This window comes from Osmerus eperlanus, chromosome 7 (assembly GCF_963692335.1).
Source record: "Osmerus eperlanus chromosome 7, fOsmEpe2.1, whole genome shotgun sequence".
Taxonomy (NCBI): Eukaryota; Metazoa; Chordata; class Actinopteri; order Osmeriformes; family Osmeridae; genus Osmerus; species Osmerus eperlanus.
Genome location: NC_085024.1, coordinates 17640604 through 17657216, shown reverse-complemented (window position 1 = coordinate 17657216; position 16613 = coordinate 17640604). Strand labels below are relative to the sequence as shown.

At 42.6% G+C, this 16613-nt stretch overlaps 1 protein-coding gene across 13 annotated transcripts in view; it reads right to left on the bottom strand.

Moving 5' to 3' along the window:
• Positions 1 to 16613, bottom strand: part of syngap1b (synaptic Ras GTPase activating protein 1b) — a 72265-nt gene that overhangs the window by 29141 nt on the left and 26511 nt on the right. For 11 of the 13 annotated variants that reach the window (XM_062465415.1, XM_062465412.1, XM_062465407.1 and 8 more), the window contains one exon: positions 541 to 635. In XM_062465415.1, the coding sequence (XP_062321399.1) occupies positions 541 to 635 (95 nt within the window). Of the gene's footprint in view, positions 1 to 144; positions 636 to 6380; positions 8440 to 16613 lie in introns of those variants that run through there. The other 2 variants (XM_062465419.1, XM_062465420.1) reach the window with 2 other exon arrangements.

Here is a 16613-nt window from a genome sequence, read left to right as displayed (position 1 = left end):
GAAGGGATAGTTCGAGTTTCATTAAGCCAGGGAAATCCAATCCAAGGAACACTGGAATCACAGCTAGCAGTTAGCATGTCCATAGCATGAATCTATTTCTTTACCACAGGAGGGGATTGTTGATTACGTGACTGTACCACATACCTCGATGGGGGGCAATGGTGCGATAAACTGTCCCGCCACTGGACTCGAACCGGCAACCCTCCAGTCTGTGCCCCAATAGGAGAGGGGAAGGGAGGGGGTTGCAGGCGAGTGGGGCAGGGTAAGGGACAGGGAGGGTGAGAGGGGCAGCGAGCGTGGGAGAGGGGGTGTGCCTGCCCCCTTCTTGCAGGCCTTCTGCTGCTGCTTAGGGGGAAAGGCGTGGTGGTGGAGGGGGGGGAGGGAGGGGGAGACGGTCGGGGAGAGGGCCAAGGAGAGGGAGAAGGGCACGGAGGGGGTGCCGCTGGCACGGCGGCAGGTGTGCTGCGGGGCGGAGGAAGGCAGGGAGAGCGACAGGGAGGGGGGCAGGGAGCGAGGCCGGTAACAGGGGGGGTTACTCACGGATTGTCGAAAGGGTTGAGGGGGGGCAGTGGGAGGGATCTCCATGCTTGGCTGCTTCCCAGTGGCTATGCTCTTCCGCCGGGCGCGAGCGTTATCTGACAGAGGAGGTGAAGAGGAGAGAGGAGAAAGGCGAGGGAGGCATTTAATAGGGAGAAAACAACACATGAACAGTGAGGAGACGGAGCAGAATGAGACAGGAACATGTTTATGCAATAAACAGATGTGTGGTGTGAAGCACAGAATGAAATAAAGCCAAACAGGTGGTGAGATAGACAGAGAGAGAGAGAGAGAGAGAGAGAGAGAGAGAGAGAGAGAGAGAGAGAGAGAGAGAGAGAGAGAGAGAGAGAGAGAGGGAGATAAGCAAGTCAAAGGAAAAGGAAGAAATAAGAAGACAGAGGGCTCCGTCTATCCTCCACCTCTCTCCCCACTCATCCACTCTCATCCAGAGCAGAAGGGATGAGAGTGTGATGGAAGAGGGGTGGAGGGTGGAGGATGGATGTCTGGCTGTAAGAATAGGCAATATCAACCACATAAGAACGCACAATGGTGAAAAGAGAAGGTACTGGTATTAGGTATGGGTGAAAGCGTGTTGGCCTTCGCCTCTCATACTGTGAGGTGGGGGATGGAAGACACTGTAGTAGTGTTGAAGATAGGGGAGTAGTGTGGCCAAACTCTCACACAGCAACAGGAGAGCCCACATCCTTAGCTTCAAAGGTGTGTGTGTGTGTATGGGGGGATAGGGGGTGGTGTGTGTGTGTGGGGAGGGTTGTGGTGTTGTTTCATAATTTCATGCCACAAAAACCACAAAGTACAGAAGAAGAGAGAAGAAGCTTGTATGGCTGGTTTCTATCTCTATGTCTCTCTCTCCAGGTCTGTCCCCCTATTGCTTTGCTTTCCATTTGCGAGAAAGATCAATGAGAACCTTCTCATCTTCTAAACCAAAAATATTCCCATGCTCCTCTCTGTCCTCTCTTCCGGCACAGTCTCTCGCTCTCCTTTCCCCATGCCATGTTCTTCCCTGAGATTCTTTTATATCTCGACCCTTAACAGTTTTTTCTCTTTCTCTCCCAGCCTCTCCTATCAGACAGACACAGAAACACTCCAGCAAACCCACTCCTCTCTCCCACGCAGCTATTTTACATAATTCATTTATCCCTCTCCCTCTCTTCAGCCCCTCATTTTTGTCTCTCTTTCTCGTCTCTCATTTTTACATCACTTTCCTTTCATTTGGAGCATAATCTGGTATCTATCTGGTTTTCTATCCTTCTCAATCTGTTTGAGAAGTCTGTCCTCCTTGAGAAGTCTATCTGTCTGTCCTCATTTAATCTGGACTTTTCATTGTTTCTTCTTTATGCACCTTAGACAAATAGCTGACGTTGATCTGAGCACTGCTGTCATTCTATTTATTTGATAAGAAACGAGGAAAAGGCATCACAGGGATATATTTATATATTTTTAAGTGTTATTATATCCAAGTAAATGGGTAAAAACCATGAATTATCACCCATAAAAGAGTGATCTTTGTAGAGGTTTTCTTGGATCATCAGTTGTACTGATTAGGTAATTAATTTACACGCTGGACGTCGGTAAACGATAGCCTGCTCATTTGATTGAAATGATGTGTGTTGGTGCCATGTTCAGTGCCTGGTGATACTGGATGACCTTGTATCACTTGCAAATACCTTTTAATCGCAGCTACCCTCAATTAGCATGGTACAGAAGTCTGGCACCGCAAAGGAGCTTGTCCTTCTGAACAATTGTTTCTAAAACGAATTACTTTCCCTAGAGCTAGTGGAATGTGAAACGAGCACTGAAGCACGTTTCTCTACACAGCATCACTTCCCTGACGGGTACTGCTCAGTGGCTTTTGTTAGGTGTTCTCGCTGCGGCTTTAAGTTGGTGTACTGTTCAGCCCCTAAGGGTGAGAAAACTTGGTCGTCTTGTTGGTAGTCTGGGAGAAAATAGACTTTATTACATACTCCAGTGGAGGATTTAATTGCTTCAAAATAAATGTTATAACAATTGACCAAGTAGTTGTCCTTTCTTCAAAATCACTCTTAATGTGTATATTATCATGTTGTTATGATCATGGTATATCAGAAATTTCCTAAGGAATAAACGAAGCATGACATCAACTGTACATGACTATACATCAATGTTCTTTTTGAAACAGGTTTTTTTGGTCCCTCTAAGGTATTCAGAGCTGGTTGTCATGGGTAACCATTCCTGAAAGCTTTGGGTTTTGTGTTCTGATACGATTGGCTGATGTAGCCTTTTATTCGTTTTTAAAGTGAACACAACCATGTTTTACAAAAAGAGGTAACAGTGTCATCAAAGGTCAGATCAGTGTGTGCTTATGTGTGTCGATGTAATTTACTCAGCGCCATTAACCAACGGAAGGTACAAACATGACATTGTTGAATATAAGTAACATTGCTACCAATCATCTTCACAAGCTAAACTAATCATCAAGATATCCTCCAAGGTGTCATTGGGGTATCAAAATCATCATCATTGTTATAAAAAAAAACACCAAAAGCAAGTGTCAGAAGGGTCACAACTTACTGCCTATAAAATCTGCATAAGAATGACACATCTAGAATGAATAACCCTTTTCAGTACAATATTTTATTATCAATAAATTAACATTGTGTGCCACTTTGTTCTTATTATGACTAATTTGGAAAATGCTGAGCAAGGATGTCTGCCCCATTTAAAAATAAAACATTTAATTGCTTTATGTACAAATGGGACTTCATAACAATATTGGGATTTAAAGTCACAGTTGTTTGACCTCCATAACTGGATGTTTCAAGGCTGTATGAATACTAACACTGGGTATGTCTTTGTTCCTATTCCTCAGTGGCATCCCAACTCAGGAGAAAATATCTGAGACACATCGTGCATACTAATCTCCCTTCCAGTAATTCACAGGACTGACCACATTAGACAGAGAGAAGGGTCTAGAAGAGTTACACGTCACAGTGCGCCGGACGAAAATGAACCGTTTCGTTACAAGCAAGACTTGGAGGAACAGTACTGTTTGTCGGATGTTGGCTTATGTAAGCTAACCATGCGTATGCTTTTGGATATTTAACTCTGTAGCTAACCCAAACTGCTGCATTGCAATGTCAAGACTGTATATAACAATGTCAGACATTGGAAATATCACATACACACTAACATGAGGTATTACAGTATTAATCCAAGAGTTAAACAGGAGATAGTTAAAGTAGTCGTTGAATGGAAGGGGAGTAAACTCTGGTTTTGAGTAGTGTTACAATGATCTACCCTGACTCTCAGATTGATACTGTAGACCCTCTCTGGCTCATCCGTGGACTACGGCTCTTAAAGACATGCGTAGGAGAGAATGGGCGTACTCTTAAAGGGGAGAACAGGCTGCTAGTGCCCTGTGTGGACTTCTTACGGTAATGGACTGCTCAAATTGATGCCATTAAACATTTCTTTTTATTATGCAAATTTGGACAAAGGCATTGGTAAAAAATATTAAATAGACTGGATATGTCCATTTAATTCAATTTGTCACTCAGTCCCTTCTGATGCACACCCTAGCTCTTTATTTAGTTGCCATGGCAACATTTTCCCGAGTACCTTACATTTGAGTTACAGACATATAACAAAGCCTTGAACAGAGAAGATGCAGGCAATGACTCAATAAGCAGCTCTGTACTATACTGTATGTAACCAACTGTACATGCTAACGTTACAGAACAAATGGAGTATATCCATAAGGTGAATAATATGAATAAATACATATATATCACATTTTGTGTGATTTAATATCGGAATTCAGTGTTTGAAATTAATATACTGAACGCTAGTGAAATAGGGGATAAGAAAGTGATGATAGCCACAGTCTGCTGTAACCACATCTGATTTCCCCAAAACACAAGCATGTGTATTATCTGTGGGAATCTGATCATTAATCCATTATGAGCATGCATGCTCCATGTATTGCAAATAGCCAAGTCATGCATTTCATCTTCTATAGGCAGCCGACATCATATACTCAAACGCATGTGCACAAGTAGTATGCACTGGCATGCACATACATATGTGCACTCCCAACACACACACACAATGTGTGTGTGTGTGTGTGTGTGTGTGTGTGTGTGTGTGTGTGTGTGTGTGTGTGTGTGTGTGTGTGTGTGTGTGTGAAATGGTCCACTTGTTCATTGTGAATTTAAATCTGATGTCAAGCCGAAAGCTGAAGATGGAATGTGTGGGTGGCAATAGCTTCCAGCTTAGAGAGAGAGAAAGAGAGAGAGAGACAGACAGAGAGAGACAGACAGAGAGAGAAAGAGAGAGATGGAGAGAAAGAGAGAGAGAGAGAGAGAGAGAGAGAGAGAGAGAGAGGGGGGGAGGAAGGGGGTGGGAGGAAGGGGAGGTAGAGTGTGTGAAACGGGGTGAGAGAGAAAGAGAGGGGGTGTAGAGTGAGGGGAGAAAGAGAGAGAGACAGAGAGAGAAGAGGGGAGAAAATGAGTGGGAGGGATAGAGTAAGAGATGGGAGTAGAGGGAATGTAAAATGAGCTAGAAAGACAGAGAGAAGAGAGCAAGAGAGAGAAGGATAGAGAGGGAGAGAGAGAAATCGAGAGAGAGAGAAATGGAGAAGAGGGGTGGGGGGACACAGACAGATAACTCGTAGGAGTGGGAGGAAGAACATACAGCCTACTGTGGAGTAAAAGCAAGATTGAGGTAGAGGAAAATAGAGGGGAGGGAGCGAGTGAGGAGAGAGGGAGAGATAGAGTATGCAGGACCAGAGAGATTGAGGGAGACTGGAGAGGGAGTGGGTGTCTAAATAGCGCTGAAATGCTCTGAGCCTTTTGTATGTTTGCCTTTGTTTTTGTACAATGGGGGTGGGCTTCATTTTTGCTTCTGATCTATGAACTGTAGCTAGAGTAAAGGACTGCATAACTAATGTTCTATGCACTGTTCCTGCAACTAAGTATCAATACCCCCTATTAATGAGTATACTAAGGTCATATTTAAATAAACACAGTATTTGTACAATTACCAACTGTGGGTAACAGTAAAGGTGACCAATTTCTGTAAATCTCTGTACTTTGTAATCTGTGATTTCTGTATTTATCCCAAAGGGGTGAATATATTAAATTTCTATCTTTTTAGATTGCCCTGGGTTTTGCAATACTGAGGATTCAATGACGATGCACGACAGTTATAGCATGTATAGTAAAAATAAATATTGCTGGTCTGTTACACCAATAGGTGTGGTGATGAAGCAGGATGCGTTAATTTTCATGTTTCAGTGTTTGAGGATATACTTCTTCCCTCATGGTAAACTTAATTTAAAAACGCCTTTTGTAAATGCTCCAAACAAATTTTCTCACTATTTTTGCAGCAGTTGTACACCTTGAAATCTTCGATCCAGGTAAGAGCATGTCTAGATAATTGAAGACTGAAATTGTGGCAATTTTAGCAACCCTAGTGTAATTATATCAGAATATGGATTGTAAAGAAGGTTTGGCTATTAAAGCTTTTTTACCGGTGTGGAGGAATTTAGGGAATTGACAGTCATGACTGAGACTAGTAGGTCCACAGGGTCCCTCTTAAGTGAACTCAGCAAGGTGACATCATCATCATAGTCCAACAGGCGGGTACATATTGAGAGGAGCCAGTAACATTAGTCCTCATGGTTCTCAATGCCGTTGATGTCATTAAGCTGTAACCTAACTCTTTCTGCAAGATAATATCTTCTAGTCTGCTTTGAGTATTTCAGAAATAGAATTTGGGGAAATATCACACACATTGTAGGGCATGCAAAATGAAATATTAATAGACAAGTACAGACCAGTTCCTACCTAGGGCAGGTGAAAGGTGTGCTTTGATTCCAGACTTCTAGGGAATTATTTTGTTGCTATCCAAAGTCGTAGTAAAACCCCTCAATGAAAAACGTATGACGAAGCCACACCCAAGAACAACCTTGAAATGTCCACTTCAGAGTTTGTATTCCGCTTGTTTAGAGTTTGTTGTATATTGTTGTCCCGTCTTTTCGGTCACATTCCATGGAGCCCAACGTACTGAAAATCAATATTCCTCAACCTCACGTTGGCACTAAAGTCTAGAAGTAGCGGAATAAATTGGTGTCCATGTAACTATCCATTGACAGTGGTTGTGGCAATGAATGTGTGCCATGGCATGTGTTAATGTCAATGGTGCATTCAAATGTATGAAACTTCTCACTAATTGAGCACAGTATTTTTACAGAGTATGTCTACCTCTTAGATCCACCTTTAATGGCTAAATAGAAATAGTTATCTCTGGCAACTCTCAACTCAAATGTTCAATGCCAGCCAAGCCACTAAAATATATGTTGGTATAAAAGGCAAATACAGCCAAATAGGTAAACCTAGTATACACACACTCTAGATAGGAAATATAGGCAATCTACAGTTTTTAAATATTTAATGCTCAAATACAGTACACACATAAATAAATGATAGGGCTCTTATACCTTGGCATCCAGGAAAACAAGATTTTAAAAATCTAACTACTACTAGTTTTTCTGAAATGCCATTTTAATACCATTAACTTTTGATAGGCTATCATTTTACGTGTAAGAGTAGGGGGTATTTTCAGAAGGTGCAGTGACTAAATGTGCCACTGTCTTGAAAAAGTGCTATATAGACTTGCATTTGTCATGACCCAAAAGTGTCTTCGTTGCCAACTGCAGAAGATGACAAAGTTGCACCACAATTAATTATGTTGCCTTTTCTTCTCACTGATTAGTACTCAAGAAAAACGTGTTTAAATTATTACAACCGAAAATCACAGGAGAAGTATCCAAAGCCAGCGACTGTTATAACTCCTCATAGATGTATGGTTCATTTCTCCACCACCTCCTTCCAGCCTCGCTCTCCAGCACAGGCAGCGGCTGTTCCGCGGCAGGCAGTCGCGGTGAGAGCTCTTCGTCCCCGGCCTCTCCCAGACCTCTCGCACCGGTGCCCTCGCCCCCAACCCTCAACACACAATCCTCACGCTGACTTGCAATCCCACTGCCGTTTCCTCGGTAACCTACGGAAGATCCACTATGGCGAATTTCTCTCATGTTTTAGTTGTGATTGTATTTCAGCAATGATTTTAAGGGTTGTTAGCCCTCTGTAGCCCCTACAACAATTTTGTCCAGATGGTGGGAATATTGTAGTCACCAAATGTTTCAAATTAGATATAAAACTAGCCTTCCCCTTGTTTTTTAAGTGCTTGTTTTGAAATGTCTACCTATCTTACAGCTGTGTGTGTGTGTGTGTGTTCGTGCGTGTGTGTGTGCGTGTGTTTGTGTAAATTGGGAAACGCGCAGTTAACGTCTGTATACCAATGATTGCATGCAGGCTGAGCCGCGCGCACTTTGCTGCGCTTGGACAAATTGGGTCTAGTCCGGCAGGAGAGTAAAGGGTGGGAACCGAAGTCCTCTCTCCGAGAACAGATCGTGGTCTTCTCAGTTTCCAACCCGAGAGAGAATATTGAAAATGCGTGAAAACACCGAGCCAGCGACCGGTTCAGCTATTCTTGCGAAAAAGAAAGACGAATCAATTTGGAGCATGAACAAGCCAACGTCACAAGAATAACGAGAGGCTAGCCTTGTCTAAAAAATGCATGACGAAAAAATGGATGAACGTCGACAATCTCCCCTCCGTTTAGTTCCCCAGTTGCTGAAGATGATCATCGTGCAGTTCTGCTTCATAAGGAATTGCGACCGAGGAGATCCTTTCATATTGTCTCAGGTCCGGCTGCAAAAACAATACTTAGCGCAGGTGAATAGTTTAGCTTGGAGCAACACTGATGTCTTGCCTTGACATCGCGCGCTCTCTCTCTTTCTCTCTCTCTTGTCTCTCTCTCCCTCTCTGTCAATCTCTCTTTGATTGTCTCTCTCCCTCTCCCCCAGCTTTGTTAAAGCGAGGGGATGTTGGAAGGAGATGAGGGCAGGGAGTCGAGTGATGGGATATGGAGTGATTTTAAGTACAAGTATGAGGCGTCCAGAACTCTCTCCCTCTCTCTTGCTTGTTCTCTTTTTTCTTTTTCTCCTAAGCCCTCCCTCTTTCCCTGCAACCCCACTCAAAACACACACACGCACAAACAGACAGACACACACACATCTAGGAGAGTAAGAGGTTCAGAGCAGCTCAGGGCGAACGTGTGGGAGGCAGGAGCGTAACAGCATAACTACGACACGGAACTGCAACCTGCTTATGCATACAGTTATACACACATACACAGACTTAACTATTAAACCGGAAGATCATTTCAAATGCAAATCAATTTTTTCCCAAAGAAAGTCCCAATAATCATTGAGAGCAATAGTCAAATGTTGACTAAATAATGTTGAATTTTCAAATGTTTTATCCTACACGGTACATCGAAATATAATTATCATTATTAATTGATATGGATACATTCTGTATATTTCATGTAATAAGCAGTTGAAGGGGCAAAGGCTATCTGAGATGTGTTTCCATGACAACAGCACTGTAGAATTGGAACAACTTTCCAAGCCTTCTCACTGAAGATCCACCGTAGGCTAACTGTTTTCACTACTGCATATGTCTAACATTATTTAAACGCTTGTAAGGGGAGGGAGTGGTTCAGAATTTCAGAGGACATTTCACTGTCTACCCCTTTTGGTTTTTACTTTCTCTGATTCCTCCTTTTCCTCCATCCTTCATTCTCGCTCTCTTCCCCTCCCCTTCCTCTCTCTCCCTCTCCCTCTCTCTTTTTCTCTCTCACATTCTCAGTCTAGGTCTGCTCTATAATTATTTCCATGGTTACCATTTGTAATGTGAACCTACAGCTTATGCACTATGGTTGTAATCTTTCTCTCCTCTTTCCATCCTCTCCTTTTATTTTACCGTTCTCTTATTCTTCACAGCACAAATTCTCTACCTGTGTATCCCATTTCTCTCATTGCTCCCTCATGCACACTAAAACCTGCATAGTACAGTAGGCTTTTTTTCAACTCTGTATGGATTGTCCTCAATGCAAAATAAATATTATTGCAACAGGTACAGTATAGTACAGACAGTGCACCATATTACAGCAGGCGTCCATTCCTTCAGGTTTCCAGACGGATGATAGAAGCCAGATTGAAGGCAAATATGAGAGGAAGAGGAAACAGGGGAAGAGCTGTGACAGCCAGCCCCCTGACGACACGGGAAGGGGTGGGCGGAGCATGGGACCCCAAAAATCGGGTAGATTTCAAAGAAAAAAGAGCAGTCTCTTTTAGAATCCAAGGATAGATGGTCTGAAAGGAGGAAACTTGAGGCGTGCACTGTGCCACCTGGCTTGGCAGTGAGCCAAGAATGAGGTGTGGACCGAGGTTGGCACAGGCTGGCGAGTGCCCGTGGGCATGGGCGTGCCCGTGGGCATGGGCGTGCCCGTGGGCATGGGCGTGCCCGTGGGCATGGGCGTGCCCGGCACTAGACGCACCTGCCCCACTTAAAAACACAAAGATCCTCATACAAAGATACAAAGTACTGTTCGTCACAAACCATTTGATACATTCACCTGTATACGTACTTTGACACACAAACAAACACACACACACACACACACAAATGATTTACAAAGATGATTTACCCCTTTCTGGATTTTGTCACACCCTACTATAGCATGTTGCTTGCTCAGACAGTCTGTCGGAGCACCATCACAGAACAGAACACACCACAGAGCTACTCTGTGACAGCCAGCCCCCTGACGACACGGGAAGGGGTGGGCGGAGCATGGGACCCCAAAAATCGGGTAGATTTCAAAGAAAAAAGAGCAGTCTCTTTTAGAATCCAAGGATAGATGGTCTGAAAGGAGGAAACTTGAGGCGTGCACTGTGCCACCTGGCTTGGCAGTGAGCCAAGAATGAGGTGTGGACCGAGGTTGGCACAGGCTGGCGAGTGCCCGTGGGCATGGGCGTGCCCGTGGGCATGGGCGTGCCCGTGGGCATGGGCGTGCCCGTGGGCATGGGCGTGCCCGGCACTAGACGCACCTGCCCCACTTAAAAACACAAAGATCCTCATACAAAGATACAAAGTACTGTTCGTCACAAACCATTTGATACATTCACCTGTATACGTACTTTGACACACAAACAAACACACACACACACACACACAAATGATTTACAAAGATGATTTACCCCTTTCTGGATTTTGTCACACCCTACTATAGCATGTTGCTTGCTCAGACAGTCTGTCGGAGCACCATCACAGAACAGAACACACCACAGAGCTACTAAGTGACAGCAAGTCGGTCTGAGAAGGAGCGTTGGCCTGACAACACCAGCTTTCTCGCTCTCTATCACTCTCTTTCCCTCTGCCCCCCCCTTCTCTCTCTCTCTCTCTCTCTCTCTCTCTCTCTCGCCAGAACCCAATAGATGCAATACGGTTCAGGTCAGCATTGGCCGATGAGAGCCCCCATGTGTTTTAAAAACTATTGGAGGATAAGAAGTTAAAATCAATGGGACACACCCTTCAGTTTAAAAATATGAAATGCACTGCACACAAAAAACATGATGAGTTACCATTACCAATTACCATGTTTTTAATCAGATCCGGAATTTGACAGGGTCTACTGCACTCTCCAAAAGATAAGTTTGTTAGAAAGGAATTATCAAACTGAGAGGTACTGTAGCAAATATCTGTCTCAATGTATAGTGACGCACAAGGGCATTCTTTTTTCTCTAAATGAATTGTTCTGTCATACTGTGCTGCAACTGGAGAAGTACATTGCATTGTCCTTCCAGTTGCTCTACAACCCTCAGTTGTCAATACCTATTTATACCTCTTTTGTGAATGGGGATGTTCTCGTCTGGCTCTTGAATGTGACTGCAAAGATCAAGGTTGTCATACCTTTCTGTTCCAACCTACCCATTTCCCCCGACCTCCATTTTGCTGTACTGTTGTAGTAACAGCTGCTCTTTGTTTTGCTACTGACAAATCTCTAATGAGTTTGTGGCGACCGAAGAGGCACCAAGAAAAGATGTATCCATATTCTCTCTAAAATGACATGTAATGGTGTGTGAGCTTCAAACAAGATATATACATCATGTTTCAAAGCAGAGAGACTTTTAGGCATTAGCAGCAATAGGAAGTCCCCAAGGACACAAGCAGGCCAGGGCGTGGGAGCCAACACACCTGGGCTGAATTCGGGACCCTGGTATACCTAACCCCGGTGGCCAGCTGTCACACAAACTAGAAGCTGGGTGGCTGTTCATTCCTTATTTACTTTCTTAAGCGTTATTCCTGCTAAACAGCATATGGTTATGTCACAGTAAGCCTAGAGGGTATTTTACTCATATGTGCATTTCACCAAACATGCTTGAATTGGCATTCCACACTCCAGAAATCCCTATGGTATTGTTGTCTTTTACGTAATGCAGAGCATTCTTACGGGTCAGGTTTTGTCCTTACTCTAGAACATGTAAGGAGTTTTACTTTTCAAATGAGGAAAGGCAATTGAGGCATGATCTTTATGTTACCTTTTGAGGGAGGACACGTCTGGACACAGTGCAGTTACCTTTCACTGTAATTCCAGGAATCTGTGTGTGTGTGGATTGATCATCTCAAGAACCAGCCATTGTTTGATTTTATTGCTCAGGACCCAAGGACATGCAGTGTGACGTTGTTTGGATGAGCTGTTTCTGAAAACTAAACAGGCCTAAAAGGTTACCCGGGTTTCTCATGTATACAGGCACCATTTACAAAAACTCTGCTGCAGAACACCCCTCTTCACCAATACGCCGCCTGAACCAGTTGTCAATCAGCGAATCTCTTCACTGTATTATGAAGAAGGGGGGAAGTACACAAATCGCCATCTTAATCACCGACTGCATCATGAGCACGGGCATGGCAAGCATGGGTTGACTGCACTAATATGATTATACTGTGACAATATAGTAATTTACCCATTGAAACCTTCCTCCCAGGGGCGCCGTATAGGGGGGAAAAGTTAGGACGATTCTAAGGGCCCCTGACTGACAGAGGCCCCAAAAAATAGGCAAAAAGTAATATAAAATTATATTATATAAACCATCATCGAGTATATAATACATTTAAAATATAATAATACAATGAATGATCTCTTTGTTTTTACATGTGTTTGGCAATAAAGGTTAAATATCCCTATCGACCAAAAAGTAAACATCCATATTGACCGACCATCCCCCTGTATCTGCATGAAATGGTTTGATCCTGCCTTAGCGCACTTATCGGTGACGGTGTTTAGTTGCAGTCAGTAGATGCGCTAGTCGCTAGAATGTCGGGCCGTAAACACAAATCAGGGTTTCGGAAAAGATCAGAGAAAAAAGAAAGAGAGGATAGACAAAAGAGAGGGTTTCAATCAGTAACCCAGTTTTTTACCAAGAAAGGTGGGTAGCCAATCTGTGAGTGGTATTAACCTGTTGGTTTACGTAATGTCCATATAAGCTATCTAGCTACCCAGCTAACTGGGGACGTCATTTTGTTAGCTGGGTACAGTGTTAGACTACATTTCATCAACATTTAATCAGTGCAGGGAAACATTTAGCAAGATATTGAGAGTAAATCATTGTCCCGACTCCCTGCCCCTTTTAACAGACTTAACAACAGATGAGTCAGCAGCGCCCCAGTCTACCCATTACAAAGTCTACACATCAAACTCCAAGAAGCAATCCATTAATTAACTCTCCCGCACTACCAGCAGAGGGCGCCAACCGCGACACGTCATATGTCCAATTTGCGTTTGAATTTTTGCCATGGGGCCCGAAATTCCTGGCGGCGCCCCTGCTTCCTCCCCTTGAGTTTTAGTAACAACTTTAAATGTCCATATCAAGTAAGCTATACTTTGCTCGATTTCTGGGCATTATCTCAACAAGAATGTATGGTAACTCATTACCATAAAAAGAGTATTGATTATATAGTTGGCTCACACTTCTATGAACTCTCTGTTCCCCTCCAAGCAATTTTTCAATAGTTTGTGTCCGTCACATCCCGAATGAAGCTTAGCTACAGTAGCACACCATCTGTATTCATTCCTAGCTCCAACACCAAGACAGGCAGATGACTCAGCAAATCTCTCCAAAGACAAGAAGCAGCTTTCAGAGGGATTTGCGGCTCCTTAGATGACACCATCTTAGGTATCCTGTCATCCTGGACTGTAACCTGACATACACATTTTAATACTCTTTCTAATACTAGCATTACTAATACTGACACAGCAGTCCTACTCTGTCTGTTGGGAGTACATAGCGATGAAATTGAAACTTCATATGACAAATCTGAAAATGGACTGATACAGATTTTATAGTGCTAACCACCTCTAATAAGACTTGCACGCTACCTTGTGCTTGATTACTGATGATGCTTTTGCAACTTTGTTTCCCCTGGCCATTTGCTAATATGAGGTTTTATGTTGAAATAAATATGCAACACATACAGTTTGGTTTACTACAGTGACATTGCATTTGGCAACTGCACTAATCCAATCAAGTACAAACTATTCAGGTGACCTATTGTGAGGTTGTGCGTGAGCAAAATTAGCAATATTGCTTTTTAAATCTCACTAACACCAGACAGTTCTTATCAGTTTTTGATTGCATTCCTCAGATACTGTATGTAGTTGACAAACAGTATAATAAAAGGTAAATGGGACTGTGTTAAATCCATTATTCATAGACAACACAACCGTTTTTGCAGTACAAAAATACTAGTACTAAAATAAATACTAGTAAAAAATAAATACTGAGTATTTATTTTTTAATATCTAACCTCAATTACTGAATGATTTCACTTCTGAAAGTGAATGTCATCCAGATAAACAGTAATCTGATTTCAGTCGGTAGTTCTAAAACTTACTGTATTATACTACAGCCTTTTCACAACGGGCAGCCAATCAAAAAATATTTCTAAATTAAACACCAAATTAATTATGCATATTTATGTACATATATATGTACAGTAAACTGTAAATAGAGAGGTAGAAAGAGGGAGATAATTTATATTAATCTTGGCCTCCCCTATTTGTAATCACTCATTCATTTCAGCAGTCCAAAGTATACAGTATGCCCATAGGATCAGAAAGAGGATTTGTTCCTGTGACACTACTGTTACTTTAGGTTCAGTAACATGAATAATTCTCTAAAATGAGTGTTGCTCTCATCATATTACATAATGCATCCCCTTCTGTAACATTCTGCAATTCCCTGCCTCTAGACGTTCTAAATATATAATGGAGTAAACAATGGGGGCTTTTAAAGGTAGGTCAGTAAACATCCTAAATTCCTAGGTCAGACTCCATTGCTCTGCACTCTGAGTAGCTCAAAGCAACCATGTAAACATCTATTTAATCACTACCCACTCACACAAACAACAAGCTTTACTCAGAGGGAATATACTGTATCCCGATGGGAGAAAAACCTGTTATGTTCAAATGTATATTTCTGGTGACAAATGCACTGCCATTAAATGCAATCATATCTGCCCCTCGCCTCCAGTGCACCATTCAAGACCTGAAGCAGGTCTGGAGTGGGACAGAAAAAACGGCCAGGGACTTTGAAACGCAGACCGGCCCACGACCGTGTATTATTATTATTATAATTTTTTTTTTTGCATTATGCTGCAGCCGTTTGACCGGCCGTTCGGGACATCTCCAGACTCTCCCGATGGCCAGTCCGACCCTGAACTGAAGTATTCTATCTCCAGTTCCTCATCATAAGATTTAAGTTATTACAGTAAATATTATGTTAGCCTTTCACAGTTCCAAATGGCTAATTAGAAGCGATTTGCGTAATTTTCTTTTGCCACACTGCAAGAAGCCACCATGGTGAATGCATGTTGATTGCTTTACTTGAAACAGTCAAACATTTTCAAGGTGCAACAAAGTGGACAGAGAATAGGAATGATTGCGCGAGCGTGGCTTGATGTTTCATAACAACAGCAATGGATCCTAAAAGGCAACGGAGGCATCATATGTTGGGCTAATCATGTATCTGGAACCAAATGTTTTTATCAAAAAGTGTCATTACCTCTGGGCCCAGTTGGAATTGTTGTCAAGTATCTTTAATCATCTAAATAATGTGAACGACTTGAGCAAATTCACTGTAATAATGAATTGAGTGGAAGTACTGTATAAATACAAATGAAGTGATTGGTACAGAAATGAAGGGAGTTTAGCAGCCTGTCATTAATTTAATCTCCTTTCATAAAATGGGAGTAGTTGGACTTGTGTACTCCCTAGAATGGACCATGACATCTGAGCGGTAAAGGTGTTATGATAATGGTTTGGGACTCCTTACGTGGAAACTGATGAGTCCCACTTGCCACAGTTTGGGTTTCATTGTATTTTATGAATCTTTGATCTTTTTTGGAAATTTACAAATTGTTATTTACTAAAAGATCATTTCATAGAAAATCTTAAACGTGTTCCTTGAACCAAGCAGACTTACCACAGCACGCTGCATTCCCTCTTGACCTATACCAAATTAAAAGAGAAACTATATTCCCGTATCACTATTGTTAATAAGTTATAGGTCGCAGCCTTTCCAAAAATGGGTCAACGTGTCTCTGCGTCAAGTTCTGTAGAGACTCAATCCATAACAGCAGCGTTATGACAGCATGCTAAGTCTCAGTTAATCAGCTAATTACTGGCTTGCTGGGGGGCATCGATCCCATTCTGTATGGACGACTCCTCAGGGTGCATTGACTCTGTGTGCAGATGGTCCTCAATGGTGTCAGTTCAGCAGGCTCGGGAGCATATGTGGCCATGTTTATAGTGTGAGTCGGATCACTGTTGAAGAGTCAGTACAATTTTGAGGTCATGGGAGGAGGCGGTAGGCCTAGTGCTGTCTCAGCAAATTCTCCTTCGGCATAAAGTCAATGCAGTGTGATTCCATGTCCATTCAGATGAGTTTTAGCCTGATCTCATGTTTGGTGTTCCTTATCAGGAACATCTCAGTTATATATTTTCACCGTTCTTTCTTTTTAGAGACATCATACTGACATCCTTAAGGAGTCAGTGCAAGTTTGGAGCAAACCAACTGCTCCTGTTAAACTCTTAATAACCTTTGTAATCACACT